The following is a 15,687-nucleotide window of genomic DNA, read 5'->3' as shown; positions in this document are numbered from 1 at the left end:
TGTACCAACATTCTTTTATGAGCATTCATAACAGTATTCAGAATTCTACTAGATTGTGTTGTGTGTGTGTATGCACATGCATGCATTTATCTCCTGGGGTCTGAACATAGGTCCTAGGCACTGCTCCTGAGTTTTTTTGCTCAAGGCTAGCACTCTACCACTTTGAGCAACAGCATTACTTCCGCATTTTGGTGGTTAATTGAAAAGAAAAATCTCATAGACTTTACTGCCTGGCTACCTTTAAACTATGATCCTGGGATCACAGTCTCTTGAGTAGCTAGGGTTACAGGCATGAGCCACTGACAATAGCTCACACTAGATTTTTAATTGTGTATATATGATATTGATTGATTTTAATTGCAGCAAATTTGTTTTTCATGCCATGAAGCCCCCTGGGGACTGTGCTTTCCAGTATCTGGTGTCAGAGCAGGAGTCCTCATAAGTGGAGCCAGAACCACCATCTTTAACACAGAAATTCATATCATTCATGTTTTGTTTCAAGGGGCAAAGAAAAAAAAAGGTTGAAAACTGATAATATCATAGCAAACAGGGAGAAGCCCTTTATCTCCATCCAACCCCAAGATTCTCTGGATGCTCTAACAGGACACCATGGTCCCTCCCCAGCAGCTCCCAGGCACATTTCATTCAAGTGACCAGTGTCTTTCTGGACTATTCTTCACATACCACTCATCCCTTGGTTCTCATCTCATCAAATCCTAAGGCTGGTTGATCTCTTCTCAACTCACATCTTCAGATAAGACAAACAAGGAGGAGAGAGAGCAGCAACCTCAAACTGGCTAGGCCACCCTGGATGTTGCATGATCCCTGTGCCAGTCCCTCACAACTCACACAATGCTTGCAACCCAAGAGGCCCCCATGAGTCCTCCCTGGAGTTCTCTTAAGTAAGGCACGCAGGGCTATAAGCAGCATCATGAGGGGTCCACATCTACCCTGGGCTGGTTCAAACTCAGGTTACTGGCAGAAATGTCACTGAGCACCAATTCCACCCTCAGGTCTCCATTCAAAATAGCTGAAAGTTGATGTTCCAACGAAAACCTACATATGAATGTTAACAGAAACATTATTCACATTTTCTTTTCTTTTGCTAGTCCTGAGGCTTGAACTCAGGACCTGAACACTGTCTTTGAGCTTTCTCAGGACCAACGCTCTACTACCTGAGCCATTTTCAGCTTTTTCTGCAGATGTGGTACTGAGGCATCAAACCCAGGGCTTCTTGCATACTAGGCAAGCACTCTACTGCTAGGCTAAACTCCCAGCCATATGTAGGGTTTGTTTGTTTGGGGTTTTTTTGGGGGGGGATGTTCATTCCTGGGCTTGAACTCAGGGACTGGGCACTGTCCTTGAGGGTTCTCAAAGCTAGTGCTCTACCACCTGAGCCACAGCACCACTTCTGGCTTTTCTGTGTATGTATACCGAGGAACTGAACTCAGGGCTCTGTGTATCCTAGGCAAACACTCTACTGCTAAGACCACACTCCCAGCCACATTTTCCAAAACATAATGTGATAACATTCACATAATGGAATATTATTCAGCCATAAAAAAATAAGAAAATGTTACTGTGCACTACAAGGTGGATAAGCCCTGAAACTATTATGTTAAAAGAAGCCAAAGGGTTGTATATTACTTGATTCCATTTGGATGAAGTTTCCAGAGTAGGCAAATACACAGAAATAGGAAGCAGAGTTACAATATCCCAGGGCTTTGGGGGGTGAGGAGTACAGAGTATGACTGCTTAAGTTACGAGGTGTTCTTCTAGGGTGTAGAAAATGTTTGCAACTAGAGCATGCTGGTGATTTCACAATATCATGAATGTGCTAAATGCAACGGAGTTGTATACTTGAAAATTTCTTCAACCAAGCTCCAAAGCAACTCCCTGACTCACTGGCACTGGCAGCTGTGGCCGTGCTCCTCCTCCACTCTGCTCCACTCACACAAAGGCCCTGCAAGGGCAGGCCCTCTCAGGGCTCCTCCTCAGACTCCAGCAGCTTGAGGGAAAGAGGGACTTTTAAAAAGTCTCTTCCCTGTTTGGTCTTGACAAAGCGCCCATGGCCGCAGAATTTTTGGAATATGACGCCATGTGTGGCAGAAGGAGGAATGCTGGAGAATGCGTGGGGACAACCTTCTGGAGCAACAGCTTTGCAAAGAAGAGTCATGACTGGTTTCCACAAAAAGCTGCCCTTCCCATTAATTCACAGGCAGGGCAGGAAAGTATGATGGAAAGAAGGAAGTCTAGGAAGCGATAGGAAGTCTAAACAAGGGCAGCCCATATCCCAGCCACCAGCCCCACCCTTCTCCAGCATATGCAGCCCCCAAAGCCCAGGTGACCCCCAGTAGGGTCAGCATTTGCCCAGGGTGAAGAGGCCTCCCAGGTCTGGGATTCAAAGTCACATTCCCTTTTCCCATCCAAAATGCCTAAATCTACCTGCAAAATGGCTGTGACTAATCAACAGTGACCAGGCCATTTCTGTCAGCTATAAGTACTGCCAGCAACCCCAGAGCAAGCCAACCGTCCCTGCAATTTCAGTTCAGGAAGACCTCCATACCATAGGAGGCCAAGTTCTACAGGAAGAGGAAACCCAAGCTCCTCGGGGTCCCCGGCAGGAAGGCAACAGTGTACTGGGCTGCAGAGCTCTAGACTGAAGGGGGATCAGAGACAGACGTGGGCTGGATCCCAGCTGTTGGTCTCTGGCCCATTTGCTTCCTACTCTTTAAAAAGTCTAAAACCTTGTATTTACATTCAGCCTACATTTACAGTCTGAAAATGAAATCCACACAAGCATATCGACCAGAGCCATGTGAATCCCTGTAGCACTGACATGAGGGTGGTGCTAGAGATGCAGAGCAGCTGAGGAGAAGAGGCTACATGGGCTTCAGAGGTTCATGGCTGGTGAGATGGGTTAGAGGGCCATCTCCTCACAAAAACACAACAGAAGGTCAGGAGTGTGGCCTAGTGGTAAAGTGTTTGCCTAGCATGCACAAAGCCCTGAGTTTAATTCTTTGGTACCACGCACACAGAAAAAGCTGAAGCGATACTATGGCTAAAATGTTAGAGTGCTAGCCTTGAAAAAGCTCAAAGACAATGCCCAGGCCATGAGTTCAAGCCCCAAGATTGCCCCCCCCAAAAAAAAGAAAAAAAAAGAAAAACATATACACACAACAGAGGGCCTCCTCTCTGAGCCCATTTCTCACTTTCTCAAGTATAGCTTCAGTTTAGAGCTCAAGCCCTCTGAGGTCTCTTTAACTCCAGTCTTCTAATGTATTTACTTCCAGGAGAGCCAAGGCATTAGCTGCCCTTTGCAGGTCCAGGGCCTGAACAAGTAGGACAATTAAGAGAAGATGAGCTAGACATGATGGCATACACCTGTAATCCATGAGAAGTGAAGACAGGAAGATTATGAGCTTGAGTGAGGGCATCCTGTGCTTGTCTTCAAAAAAAAAAGTGTCAGAGACATGGCTCAAGTAACAAACCACCAACCTTGTAAGTATAAGATCTGGAGTTCGGGACTGGGAGTTTGACCTAATGGTAGAGTTCTTGCCTAGCATGCATGAAGATCCGGGTTCAATTCCTCAGTACCACATACATAGAAAAAAGCTGGAAGTGGTCCAAGGACAGTGCTCAAGCCCTGAGCTCAAGCCCAGGACTAGCAAAAAAAAAAAAAAAAAAAAAGACCTGGAATTCAAATATCAGTACTGAAAGGAAAAAAAACAAAACAAAACAAAACAAAAAAAAAAAACCTTAAAAGCAAGGAAACAAAGAAACAAGAAAGAGCAGAGCAGACAGACTGGCCGAAATTAATGTTTCCTAAGGGCAAGCCCTGTGTCCTGCATGCAGATTCCATATTGGTAAAGGCCTATTACTGGGCTCCCACCATATACCTACTTTTTCAAGTTCAATCTTTCCTGCCTGAAAAGTTACTGGGGGCTGTGCATATACCTCACATTGTTCCCCAGGAACCTTGTTTTTAGATGAAGCAGAGGAGCCTGATTTATCCACAAGGAAAATGCTAAAAGCCCCTGCTATTCCAGTTGCCTTATGTGGCACACTGAAATAAAAAGTAGGACTGTCAGATTTCTGGGTCAGAGCACATCCCCAAGCAGTGTCAGGCTTATAAAACCCTGACCTTCAGGGATTCTGGGGTGCCCATATCCAAAATGGCTCTTCATTCCTGTCCATAAAGCTGGGTATGAAGTAGGAGACTCTAAAGATATGGCCCCTTTCTCTCAGTTGAAGTTTTTAGCAGCTGACCTCAATTCCCATGGCGCCTTCTGCTACAGGAAGGCCCGAAAGGAGGTAAGAAATTACATGCAGAGTATATACCGCAGAGCCGCACTGGTCTGGTAAACTCAGTGCTTCAGAGCCTGCAGGATCAAGGACATGGCTATTTCCTGGTTTTGAATTCCTCTTTTAGGGGAAAAATAGTGCTTGCTGTTCAGGACCACAAAAGGTGTGGTCATTGCCACAGGCCAGCAGTCCATCTGGGGGCTGTGGAGCTCCCTGTGGCTCAGGAGAGGTAAGGAAGAGCTTGGTAACTAGGCACCATCGAGTACTATCACCAACACTGCCACCACTACTCACCCTCCCCAGAACTAAGGAGCCCAAATTTGGACAATGCCCAGTTCCTGATAGCAAAGGTTAACACTTATCAGAGCAGGGAAACCAAACAGCCTTCCTGTGACCAGCAGGTTGCAGAATCCTGGGTTTCATCCATCTGTTCTGACAATTCCTCTCCTGCTTAACAGGGGACAATCCATGCAGATGCAGGCCTCTCCTCCTAGGGTAGGACTAGAAGTCCATTAAAAAAGTAAGATCTAGGGGTCGGGCGTTTGTCCTAGTGGTAGAGTGCTTGCCTAGCATGCATGAAGACCAGGGTTCAATTCCTGGTACCACATACAGTCTCGTTGTGGAGCAGCTGGGTGATTTGGGTGGGCAGCTCAATCACCCTGAAACTCAATGCATCTTTCTCTGTTTTTCATCTGCCACAATGCCACCAGTCCTGCTGGCCACTTTGCAGAAACCTTTGTGAGAACACAGATCTGACAAGGCTCACAAGAGCGCTGCAGGCCCATCCATGCATATTAAAGCCAGCTCCCTCTCTAAGCCACTATCTAGTGCAACATGCCAACCACCAAGCTGGGCCCAGGAAAGGTTAGAGCCAGAAGAGTTATAGGCTCCAGGCAAAATCCAGACTGTGGTTTCATGTGAACTCAGATGACCTTGACTGAGAAAACCAGTGAGTGGTTTGGAAGACTCCAGTTCCAGCATCCACAGACCAAATGCCAGCAAATCAACCCACTGGGCTCTCTTGCCCCAAAGGAAGTGATAGTACAAGGCAGTGGTGATTCTATTCCAGGACAGTCTGGGACACAGCTCTGACTGACAAAACTGAAGCAAGCACAAAATCTGGGGCAGAGCTTTCAAACCTGCTCCTGATCCTTAGGTAGGACCTGAGATTCTCCCATAAGTTAGAAGCCTGCCATTTTTCTCCAGCAGCATAAATAGATAGCATTGCTGTAGACCAATCTGCGTAAAAGACTAGGATTTAACGAAAGGCTGAAAACTACTAAAATGGTCCAACTGGGTCATCCAGACAAGAAATAGTGGCCTGGAGAACAAAGATAAAAGGTCACCTGTTCTCTGAGGTCAAATGCTCCAGACTAGAACCTGTGACTCTCCCATTGCTTCTCTCACATAACAGCAATAGTGAAAGCAGAATTCTGGCAGTGGGATGTGATTCCCAATTTGACTACAAAACACTCCTCTCTTTGAGACTAAATGGCAGTCTGAAAACAGTTTAAAGGTGAATACTGGTCAATCTTTTTTTTTTTTTTTTTTGCCAGCCCTGGGCTTGAGCTCAGGGCCTGAGCACTGTCCTTGGACTTTCTCAAGGCTAGCACTCTACCACTTTAGCCTCAGCACCACTTCTGGCTTTTTGCTATGCATGTGGTACCGAGGAATCGAACCCAGGTCTTCGTGCATGCTAGGCAAGCACTCTACCACTAGGACAAACTCCCAGCCCCTGGGCAATCTTCTTAATTTCAACTTAACACTAGGATCTCAGAAGTCATATCATGGCCAAGCAAAGATTCTTTGCCACAGGACAAGCTACCAGCATGCTTCCCAGAATATTAATCATCATTTGGGCCTTGAGGTCTCCATGGCACACCATATCTCCCTGTAAAAAGAAGGCAGGGCTGGGAGTTTGGCCTAGTGGTAGAATGCTTGCTTAGCACAAACAAAGACCCAGGTTCTATTCCTCATTACCGCATACCTAGACAAAAGCTGGAAGTGGTGCTGAGGCTCAAGTGGTAGATCTCTAGCCTTGAGAAAGCCCAAGGACAGTGCTCAGGCCCTGAGTTTAAACTACAGGATGGCAAAAAAAAAAAAAAGGCAGGCCCCTACTTTACAGGTAAGAAGAGACCCTACTTCATGGATTGTAGCAAATGTATATGGAGAACATAAGTTTGAGACCTTCCATACCAAGAAAGAATCTCTAGCTGAGCATTGGTGGCCATGCCTGTAATCCTAGCTACTAAGGTGGCTGATATCTGAGGATCACAGTTCGAAGTTGGCTCAGGAGGGAAAGTTTGTGAAACTCATCTCTAATTACCAAAAAGTCAGAGCACTAGCCTCAAGCAAAAGTCTAAGGAACAATGTCTAGGATCTGAGTTCAAGCCCCAGAAATGGCACAAAATAAATAAGGAGAGAACTCTGAAGGGCTCAGTAATAGACCAGCATCACAAATGCCAAACATTGGGTGAAGACACACAGAGCTAAGAGGTACATAAGGTACAGTCACAGCCATAGTCACATATGTAATAGGCCTCACTGTGAACAGTAATAAACCCTGGCCTGTCACACAAACTCATTTCCCACAAGACAGTCCCAAAGATAATGTTACTGGACCCTGGTAGGAATTCTCCACTTTTCTGTGCCTGTACCCCAACTCTGCCTATGAATGGGCATGGGGATCAAAGCCTAAGGACATCTTCCCAAATATACCTTAAGGAGTTCAAAGTAGTCACAAAAATCCTCAAGCTGTGTACCAGTGATTCATGTAAATAACCCTAGCTACTCAAAAGGCTAAGATCTGATTTGAGGATCCCAGTTTAGAGCCCATCTGGGCAGAGAATTTACTGAGACTTCAATTAACCACAAAAAGCTGACACAGAACACAGAAAAACCTGAGTGGAAAAATCTGAAGGCATGAGGTCCCGAGTTCAAGCCCATATTCCAACACACACACACACACACACACGCACGCACGCACGCACGCACGCACGCACGCACGCGCGCACGCGCGCACACAGCAAAGCAAGAGCAAGGGATAGAGAACACCAAAAGTAGTAGCAGATACAAGAGAACCAGTAATGCCAGAACCCTCTAACTGCAGAGTGTTCTTCCGACTGCCACCAGGAAGGAGAAGAGCCCTAATCAGGAGGCCCCAATTGTGACTAGCACAGTAGGTACCAACATGGCTCTTTGAATCAGGGTCATAAGGAAAAATATGAACATTGTAGCTTCTCTGCATGTTGAATTACAGTACTCTGGAAGGATCTGGAAGGATCAGGTTAAAGAAAGTACAACAAGGGAGTGGGGGGGGAAGAAAGTACAACTAGCAGGGCACTGGTGGCTCATCCTTGTAAATCCTAGTTATGTACTACTCAGAAGGCTGAAAGGTGAAGATGTCAATTCAAAGCCAGGCAGGACAGGAAAGTCTGTGAGACTCTCATCTCCAATTAAACTACCAAAAAGCTGGAAGTGAAGGTGTGACTGAAGTGTTAGAGTACCAGCTTTGAGCAAGGAAAAAAAAAAAAGGCTCAAGGATAGTGCCCAGGCCCTGAGTTCAAGCCTCAGGACCAGCACTAAATAATGAATTTCACCTGTTTTACATTTTAATTGAATAACTACAACATTTTAAACTATATGTGCCTTCCTTTACAGCTCATTTGGATAGATAGTCTAGCCCAGGAGTTGGCCAGCTATGTCTCATAGCTAAATCCAGTCCACCATCTGGGGGATTCTGGAGGGCTTAGTTTTGTTTTTCGTTTTTTCATTTTTGATATTTTATTTTGTTTTGTTTTGTTTGGGGGAGAGGAGATTGCCAGACCTGGGGCCTGAACTCCAGCATAAGCACTGTCCCTGAGTTTCATTGCTCAAGGCTAGTGTTCAACCACTTGAGCCATAGCACCACTTCTGGGATTTTGGGTAGTTACTTGGAGATGAGTCCTATGGACTTTCTTGCCCAGGCTGGATTCAAACCATGATCCTCAGATCTCAGCCTCCTGAGTAGTTAGGATTACAGGTATGAGCCACTAGCAACTTTGCCACCATCTGATTTTAAGACTTGAAACCAAGAATGGTTGCTGTTTTGGGGGTTTCTTTCCTGGAGTTTGAACTCTGGGCCTGGTCATTGTCCCTGAGATTTTTTTGCTCAAGGCTAGAATTCTATCACTTGAGCCATAGCTCTATTTCCAAGTTTTTGTTATTTAGTTGAAGCTAAGAATCTCACAAACTTTTCTGTCGAGGCTGGCTTCAAACTGTGATCATCAGATGTCAAGCCACCTGAGTAGCTAGGATTATAGGTGTAAATCACCAACACCTAATTTCAAAGAATAGCTTTTGCACTGTTATCGTATTTTTATCACTTTGTAGCCCAAGCTACTGGTCTCAATCTCTTAATTCTCCAGCCTCTACCATCCATGAGCTGAGATTATAAGCAAGTGCTATCATGTCTAGTTTCCTTTTACATTTTTAAAGGATTATATAAGTACCTATATAAATACCTGGATTTTATCTGTTGGCCTGTAATACCTAAAATATTTATTATCTGGCCCTTTAAGAAAAAAGTTTTCCAATTCCTGGTCCACATTCTAGAATAATCAGATATTCACTTCAGGTGTCATTTTGGGTATGGGTTTGTAGGGTATGACTCTTGAACGTTCCATTTTTTTTTCCCGCTTTTTTCCTCCTTAGGTAAAATTCATAGAACATGAAATTAACCACTTTAAATGAACAATTCAGTAGCATTTGGTACATTTCACAATGTTGTGCAACCAACATTTCCATCTAGTTCCAAAACATTTCATCACCCTCAAAACAGAACCCCAGTCCCATTAACATTATCCCTTAGCACCCTTCCCCCAATCTCTGGCAATTATTGATCTGCTTTGTGCTTCTACTGGTTTACCTATTCAGGAGATTTCAGATGGGTGGAATCATGCATATGACCACCTGTGTGGTTCTTTCATTTGGCATCATGTCTCGCAGTATATCTATGCTGTAGTAACGCTCCAAGATATTCCATTTAATGAATACAACCACAGTCTATCCACTCATCAGCTGACAGACATCTGGATTACTGCCACTTTGGGGCTACAGTAAAGAGAGTTGTTGTGAACATTCACACACAAGTGGTTTACATAAAATTTTGAGGGGCATACCCCTCACAGTGGAACTGTTGGCTGATACAGAATTACTGTGCTCATTTATCTTCTTGAAGAACTATCTAAATGCAATGCATTCTACAGCAACTACACTATCTTAATCCCACCAACAAGGCATAAGGGCTCTGATTTCCTAACATCTTCACTTGTTAAATTCTGTTGTTTTGATTATCTTTTATCAGTCGTGGGGCTTGAACTCTAGGCCTGGATGCTGTCCCTGAGTTCTTCAGCTCAAGGTTAGCTCTCTACTCCTTGAGCCATAGCGTTACTTCCAGTTTTCTGGTGGTTAACCGGAGAGTCTCACAGACTTTTGTGCCCAGGCTGGACCTGATCTGTGATCTACAGATCTCAGCCTCCTGAGTAACTAGGATTATAGGTGTGAGCCACCAGCGCCTGGCTTGTTTCGAATTTTAGTCATCCATAAGAAAATGAAGTTGCGCCAGGAGTTTGGCCTAGTGGTTAAAGTGCTTGCCTAGCATGCATGAAGACCCGGGTTCGATTCCTCGGTACCACATATAGAAAAAAAGCCAGAAGTGGTGCTGAGGCTCAAGTGGTAAAGCTCTAGCCTTGAGAAAGTCCAAGGACAGTGCTCAGGCCCTGAGCTCAAGCCCAGGACTGGCAAAAAAAAAAAAAAAAAGAAAAAGAAAAAGAAAATGAAGTTGCATCTCACTGTGGTTTTGATTTGCATTTCCCTGATAACTAATACACTGAGTATTCTTTCACATCCCTAGTATCCATGGCTAAGGAATTTTATGTGTTTGGGATTTTTGATACATTACCTGTAAAACAATGTACCAACCCACAAATAAGTTACAAACCTACTAAAAAGGATGGGATGATATTTCCTCATTGCTCCTGTGCCCTGAAGAAGGGAATTCTCAAAAAATGCTTTACAGAGACAAGTTCTCCCTTCTGACCCCAGCAGTAATGATAGCAGGGTATCATCTGGCACAATCAAATTAGGAATGAGAGCTCACAAGAGATCAGTCCCAATCCCATTTCATAACAAACTATAGTTCATGGGACCAATCCTCACAACTTTGCTTTATGAATTTTTATTGGGGTTGGGTGCCAGTGGCACATGTCTGTAATCCTAGTTACTCAGGAAATAAAGATCTGAGGACTGCAGTTCAAAAGCAGCCTGGACTGAAAAGGCCCGATGAGATTCATCTCCAATTAACACACTCAAAAACTAGGAAGCGACACTGTGGTTCAAGAGGTAGAGGTCTATCCTTGGACACAAAGAGGCTCACAGACAGCACCCAGACCCTAAGTTCAAGCCTCACAATCGACATAAGTTTTATTGGGATACATCCATACTCATTATTTATGTATTGTCTTCAGCTATTTTGCACCATGACAACAAAGTTGCACAGTCCCCTCAGAGACCATATGGTCTAGAAGGCTTAAAATACTACCTTTCATTTTATAGGAAGCGTATGGGTTCCTGACCCCAAAGCATACATAGAAAAGCATATATAGGGCCAGGAGTTTGGCCGAGTGGTAGAGTGCTTGCCTAGCATGCACAAAGACCCAGGTTTAATTCCTCTGTACCACATACATAGAAAAAAAAGCCAGAAGTGGTGCTGTGGCTCAAGTGGTAGAGCTCTAGCCTTCAGAAAACCCAAGGAAAATGCTCAGGCCCTGAGCCGAAGCCCAGGACTGGCAAAAAAAAAAAAAAAAAAAAAAAAGCATATAAAGAAAACTCTTGCAAATCAATGAGGGCAAGGGAATAACTCTACAGAAAAAAATGGACAAATACAAATATGTAATTCATAAAATAAAAAATATTTCATAATTATGGAGAGGCTAATCTTGCTAGAAATTACTGAAAATTAAATCAGGCATGAGCCTGTAATCCCAGCTACTATTCAGGAGCCTAAGATCTGAGAATAATGGTTCAAAGCCAGTACAGGAAGAAAATCCATGAGACTCCTCTCTAAACACCAAAAAGCCTCAAATGGAGCTGTGGCTCAAGTGTTAGAATGCCAGCCATGTGCAAAAAAAAAAAAAAAAAAAAAAAAAAAGCTAAGGGACAACTTTCAGACCCTAATACTGGCACTGAAAAAAAAAAATCATTTGATAATATCCAGTCCTGGAAATGTTTTGACAGAGCCTTTTTTTGGAAAGCGATTTGGTGGTATCTGTTTAAAAAAAAATGTAATGGGCTTGATGTCAACCCAGTTACTCTATTTTTAGGTATCTGCCTCAAAGAAATACTTGCATTCATGCACGCACACACCACACAACCAAAAAGCATTATAAAGCTGTTCACTGAAGCAGTCACTATTTGTAACAGCAAAATTGATCAGTAGCCTTCATGCCCATTGGTAAGGGAATATCCCTAATGGTATATGCAAAATGTCACATATCTGTCTATATCTGATAGATATATTCTTTGTTTTGTTTTTGCCAGTCCTGGGGCTTCAATTCAGGGCTTATGCACTATCCTTGGGCTTTCTCAAAGCTAGTGCTCTACTTGAGCCACAGCACCACTTCTAGCTTTTGCTGTATATGTGGTACTAAGGAATCGAACCCAGGGCTTTGTACATGCTAGGCAAGCACTCTACCACTAGGTCACGCTCCTAAGCCCCTATTCTTATGTGTAACACCATGAAACGAGTGAAACAAGATCTCAGTCATGCTGTTTCATAGGGAAAAACAAACCAGAGCAAATACAGAAGCACAGCTCAGGTAAATAACATTTAGATTTATTTATCTTAGTCTAACACAGAGAAATACACTGGAAACAGAGGCTCAGGACTGCAAGAGAGGATGACAAGAATGACACATTATCATTATGTATCCCAGATCACTCTGAATTCCCAAGAGAAAAGGCAAGGAATTCCAAATCAGCATCTTCTGCAACACAACCACCCCTGACCTCCCTGTTTTGATGTGCTCACAGGACAGCCACTGTAGACATTGAATAGCGTCAAGGAAAAGAATCTTGGCTATGCCCTTTCATTAGCCAAGCTGCTTCCCTTCTCTGGGTTTCAGTCTTCTCAGTGGTAAAAGGAAGTGGTTGGATTAGCTGATCTCCAAGTTCTTTCCAGGTCTGATGCCACAATACAGGCCCTAGAAGAGGTTTCTGTACTGTACCTCTCTTTAAGGGAAAAGCAAACAAACAAAACCCACAGCTGAGGAAATAGAGTTCAAATCAGAGCCCTCTGAGGAATGTCCGCTCCTGGGAAGATGACATCCCAAGAGCAAAAGCTGTCTCCGCCTCCCCGGGCTCAGTGTCCTCGCCTATTAAAGAGGGGGTGGCCTTGATGATCGATGATGTATCTTCCAGCTTGGACAGTCTAAAATAAGCTCAGGGCAGGAGGGGCAGCAGGAAGCAAGGGTTTGGGGGGAGACTGATGGGAACGGATTGGCTGACACTTTCTAATGGAGCCAGAAGGATGAGAGCAAGAGGCTTGGGGGGGGGGGGGGGCCGGATACAGAGAGCAGCAGTGAAGGCTGTTGGCAAGAGTCAGTCTCTCTCCTCTCCTTTCAAGAGCAGTTTCTTCCTGAACGATCCTGGGAGGTAGAAGGCTGGGCTAATCTCCCCTCATACAAATAACCCCACTCATTATTTCAGAAATGACCATTCCAGTTGTGCCCGGGAGAGGTCTTAGGCCTGTTTCAAAATCCACAACTCAACTTTAAATACAGTGTGACAGTACAGTACTTAAAATTTGCCTCTCCCCCTGGAATTCAATTAATAGTCAACAATTTATAATGCTAATAGTTTTGGCTCAAACATACAAATTCTACTCTAGTTTATCTAAGCTTAAGAATCAGAAAACAGACCTTAGGTGGCTTATATGCCTGATTTTGCCAATTCTGGCAGCTACTTAGAATAACCAGGAAACTCACAAGTCTCTCTCAAAACAGCTCTTGCCAACCTCAGAAACTTTTAAAATCACAGTTTGTTTTGTAGGTGATTTGCTAAACTGTATGAGGAAAAAAGTTTGATGAAATATTATCCCTTGCTTTTCCCAACAGCTCTGTGGAAGTGAGCCGGGGATTACATTTACTAATTTGCAGATAAATTAAAACACACAGAGGTAAAGTGACTTGTTCAAGGTCATAACTACCGAAAGTCACAGGCAAGTCACCCTAGAATCTGCTTCCCAGAACAAAACATTCATATGAAAGAAGAAAACCACATCTTTCTTCCTTGAAAATTGAACTCTACTGCTCACCAGTATGCCTAGTACATCCCAGCCTGTTCCTAAGGCCCTTTGGTGTCCCCATCACCTATGACTTTGAGAGTTTGATTAAGCTTCTTGTTCATTTCCTGGCTGTTGGAAAACACATCTCAGAGAAAGGCATCATGTCCTAGGTCATAACCTCTGCCCTACCATCCTACTCTGGTCTGCCCTGTAAACAGTCAAACATTGTTTGCACTCAAAATGGCATTAAAAACAGCCGGGCAGGAACACTTCAAAGCAATGTTTTGTGTCTAAGGGGTTCTTTTCTAAAAGGAGTGGCTACAACTAGGTCACCGTGGACTGGAATGTAAAGGGAGCTCCCCTAGCCTTGTGCAGATCACAGAGAGCAGCTCAGGAGAGGACAGAGCCTAGGGGAGAGGGGCAAATAGAGCATACAGATTCCTCTACACCAGGAGTGTGGAGAGCAGCCAGAGCAGGGGCTCCCAAGGACCAAAGAAGACAGTGACCAAACCTTGGGGGGGCCTTGTTACTCCCACAGTACCCCCATCTCCTAAATCACTTCACAGTGGAGCCCAGCCAGCATTCTATTCCCGATGTCTGTGACTAGGATGCAAGTTGAGGGGCTACTACCTATTCCAAAGTCCTCTCAATTGACAGATGAAGCCAAAAAGGAATGGACCAACTCTCTCCAGGATCCACAGGTCTCTTGAACTCCTGGGCTACAGGACCAGAGACCTGGGAGAACAGGGTGGGGAGGAGGGCAGACTCCAGGCTTAAGTTCAACAGCAAGATCCTCCTCCCCAAACTTGAAGACCCTTCCACCCTCTACCCAGCCCTCCCTCCCACCCCCTCTCCCGTGATGACAATGACTTAGAAGGAGGGGAGTGAGCTGGTGTCCACAAGATGGAAGCCCACTTCCCATTCCAGTCAAGCCAATCCCAAGCTACTCTCTGGTGGATCAGTGCGAGTCCAGTTCCAAGACAAGAGTCCGGGTTGGGGGGGGGGGGGTCCTGCCAAGTGGCAAACAATCCCCAGCGTTTTGTTCTTACCAAGAGAAACCAGGCCCTTTTTTTTTTTTTTGAGTCACCCAAAAAACATGAATCACACGACAGAGCCATGAGAATGAGAAAGGATGTTATTTTTCGGCATACTTGAGGATTTTCCCTTTGTCCCGGCTCTATCAGTACTCTTCCCGCCCCCATCTGCAGCCCCATCCTCCCCCAGCACACACGCATTTTCCCTGCTCCATTTTTTCTTTTTTTTTTCCCATTTTTCCCGGTGGCGCCCCAGGGCCCGCCCCGCAGGCCCCGGAGGGCTCCGGGCTCCGCGGCCCCCGCAGGCCGGCCGCCCTCCCGCCGCCGCTCACCTGCGTCAGGTCCTCGTCGTTGAGCAGATGAGACTCGCGCGGCTTGAAGCAGTTCTGACACTTGCTCTTGTTAAAGATATTGGCCTGAAATTTCCTGCACGGATTCTCCTTGGCCGCCGACATGGTTGGCGCGGCGGCGGCGGCCGTGGCGGTGGCGGCGACGGCGCGGCCCGGCCCGGCGCGCTCCCGGAGCCTCGGGGCTCAGCGCGGCCGCCGCCGCATCTCCAACCGGCCGCCTCAGGCCCGGCCCGGCCCGGCCCGGCCTCTCCGCGGGTTCGCCGGGAGCCGCCTGCTTGCCGCGGCCTCACAGCGCGCGCGCCACCCCTCGCTCGCCCGCACCGCCGCCGCCGCCGCCGCCGCCCCCCTGCCTCCGCGGGCCCATGGACGCGGCCTCGGCCCGCTGCCTCCGCCGCGGCCGCCGGCCCACCACTGGTCGTGCAACCGTCGCCGCTGCTTCCCAGGGCGCCCGCGGCCGCTGCAAATGGGAGCGGGACGCCGCGCGCATTCGGGGCGGGGCGGCGCGGGGCGGGGTGGGGCGGGGCTACACTGGTAACCGGCAGCTCCCCCAGCCAATGGAAGCTGCGATCTACCTCTAACAAAGAAATCCCTGGACCAATGGGCGGCAGGAGGTGGGGCCAAACGCAACCGAGCGCAAGGTAACTTGTGCCGGCGGGGGAAGGTGGGGGCGCCGGAA

General features: G+C 46.1%; 1 protein-coding gene across 8 annotated transcripts in view; it reads right to left on the bottom strand.

The window, feature by feature from the left end:
- Mprip (myosin phosphatase Rho interacting protein) overlaps window positions 1–15,463 on the bottom strand; it is a 127,282-nt gene extending 111,819 nt beyond the window's left edge. For 5 of the 8 annotated variants that reach the window (XM_090349387.1, XM_090349388.1, XM_090349386.1 and 2 more), the window contains exon 1: window positions 14,994–15,463. In XM_090349387.1, coding sequence (XP_090205513.1) covers window positions 14,994–15,116 — 123 coding nt within the window. In that variant the 5' untranslated portion in view covers window positions 15,117–15,463. The remainder of the gene's footprint in view (window positions 1–14,993) is intronic. The other 3 variants (XM_090349393.1, XM_090349394.1, XM_090349392.1) reach the window with 2 other exon arrangements.
- Between the last annotated feature and the right edge of the window lie 224 nt (window positions 15,464–15,687).

The sequence above is a fragment of the Megascapheus bottae genome, chromosome 17 (genome assembly GCF_031878675.1).
Source record: "Megascapheus bottae isolate mThoBot1 chromosome 17, mThoBot2.hap1, whole genome shotgun sequence".
NCBI lineage: Eukaryota > Metazoa > Chordata > Mammalia > Rodentia > Geomyidae > Megascapheus > Megascapheus bottae.
This window is presented reverse-complemented; position numbering and strand designations above follow the sequence as displayed.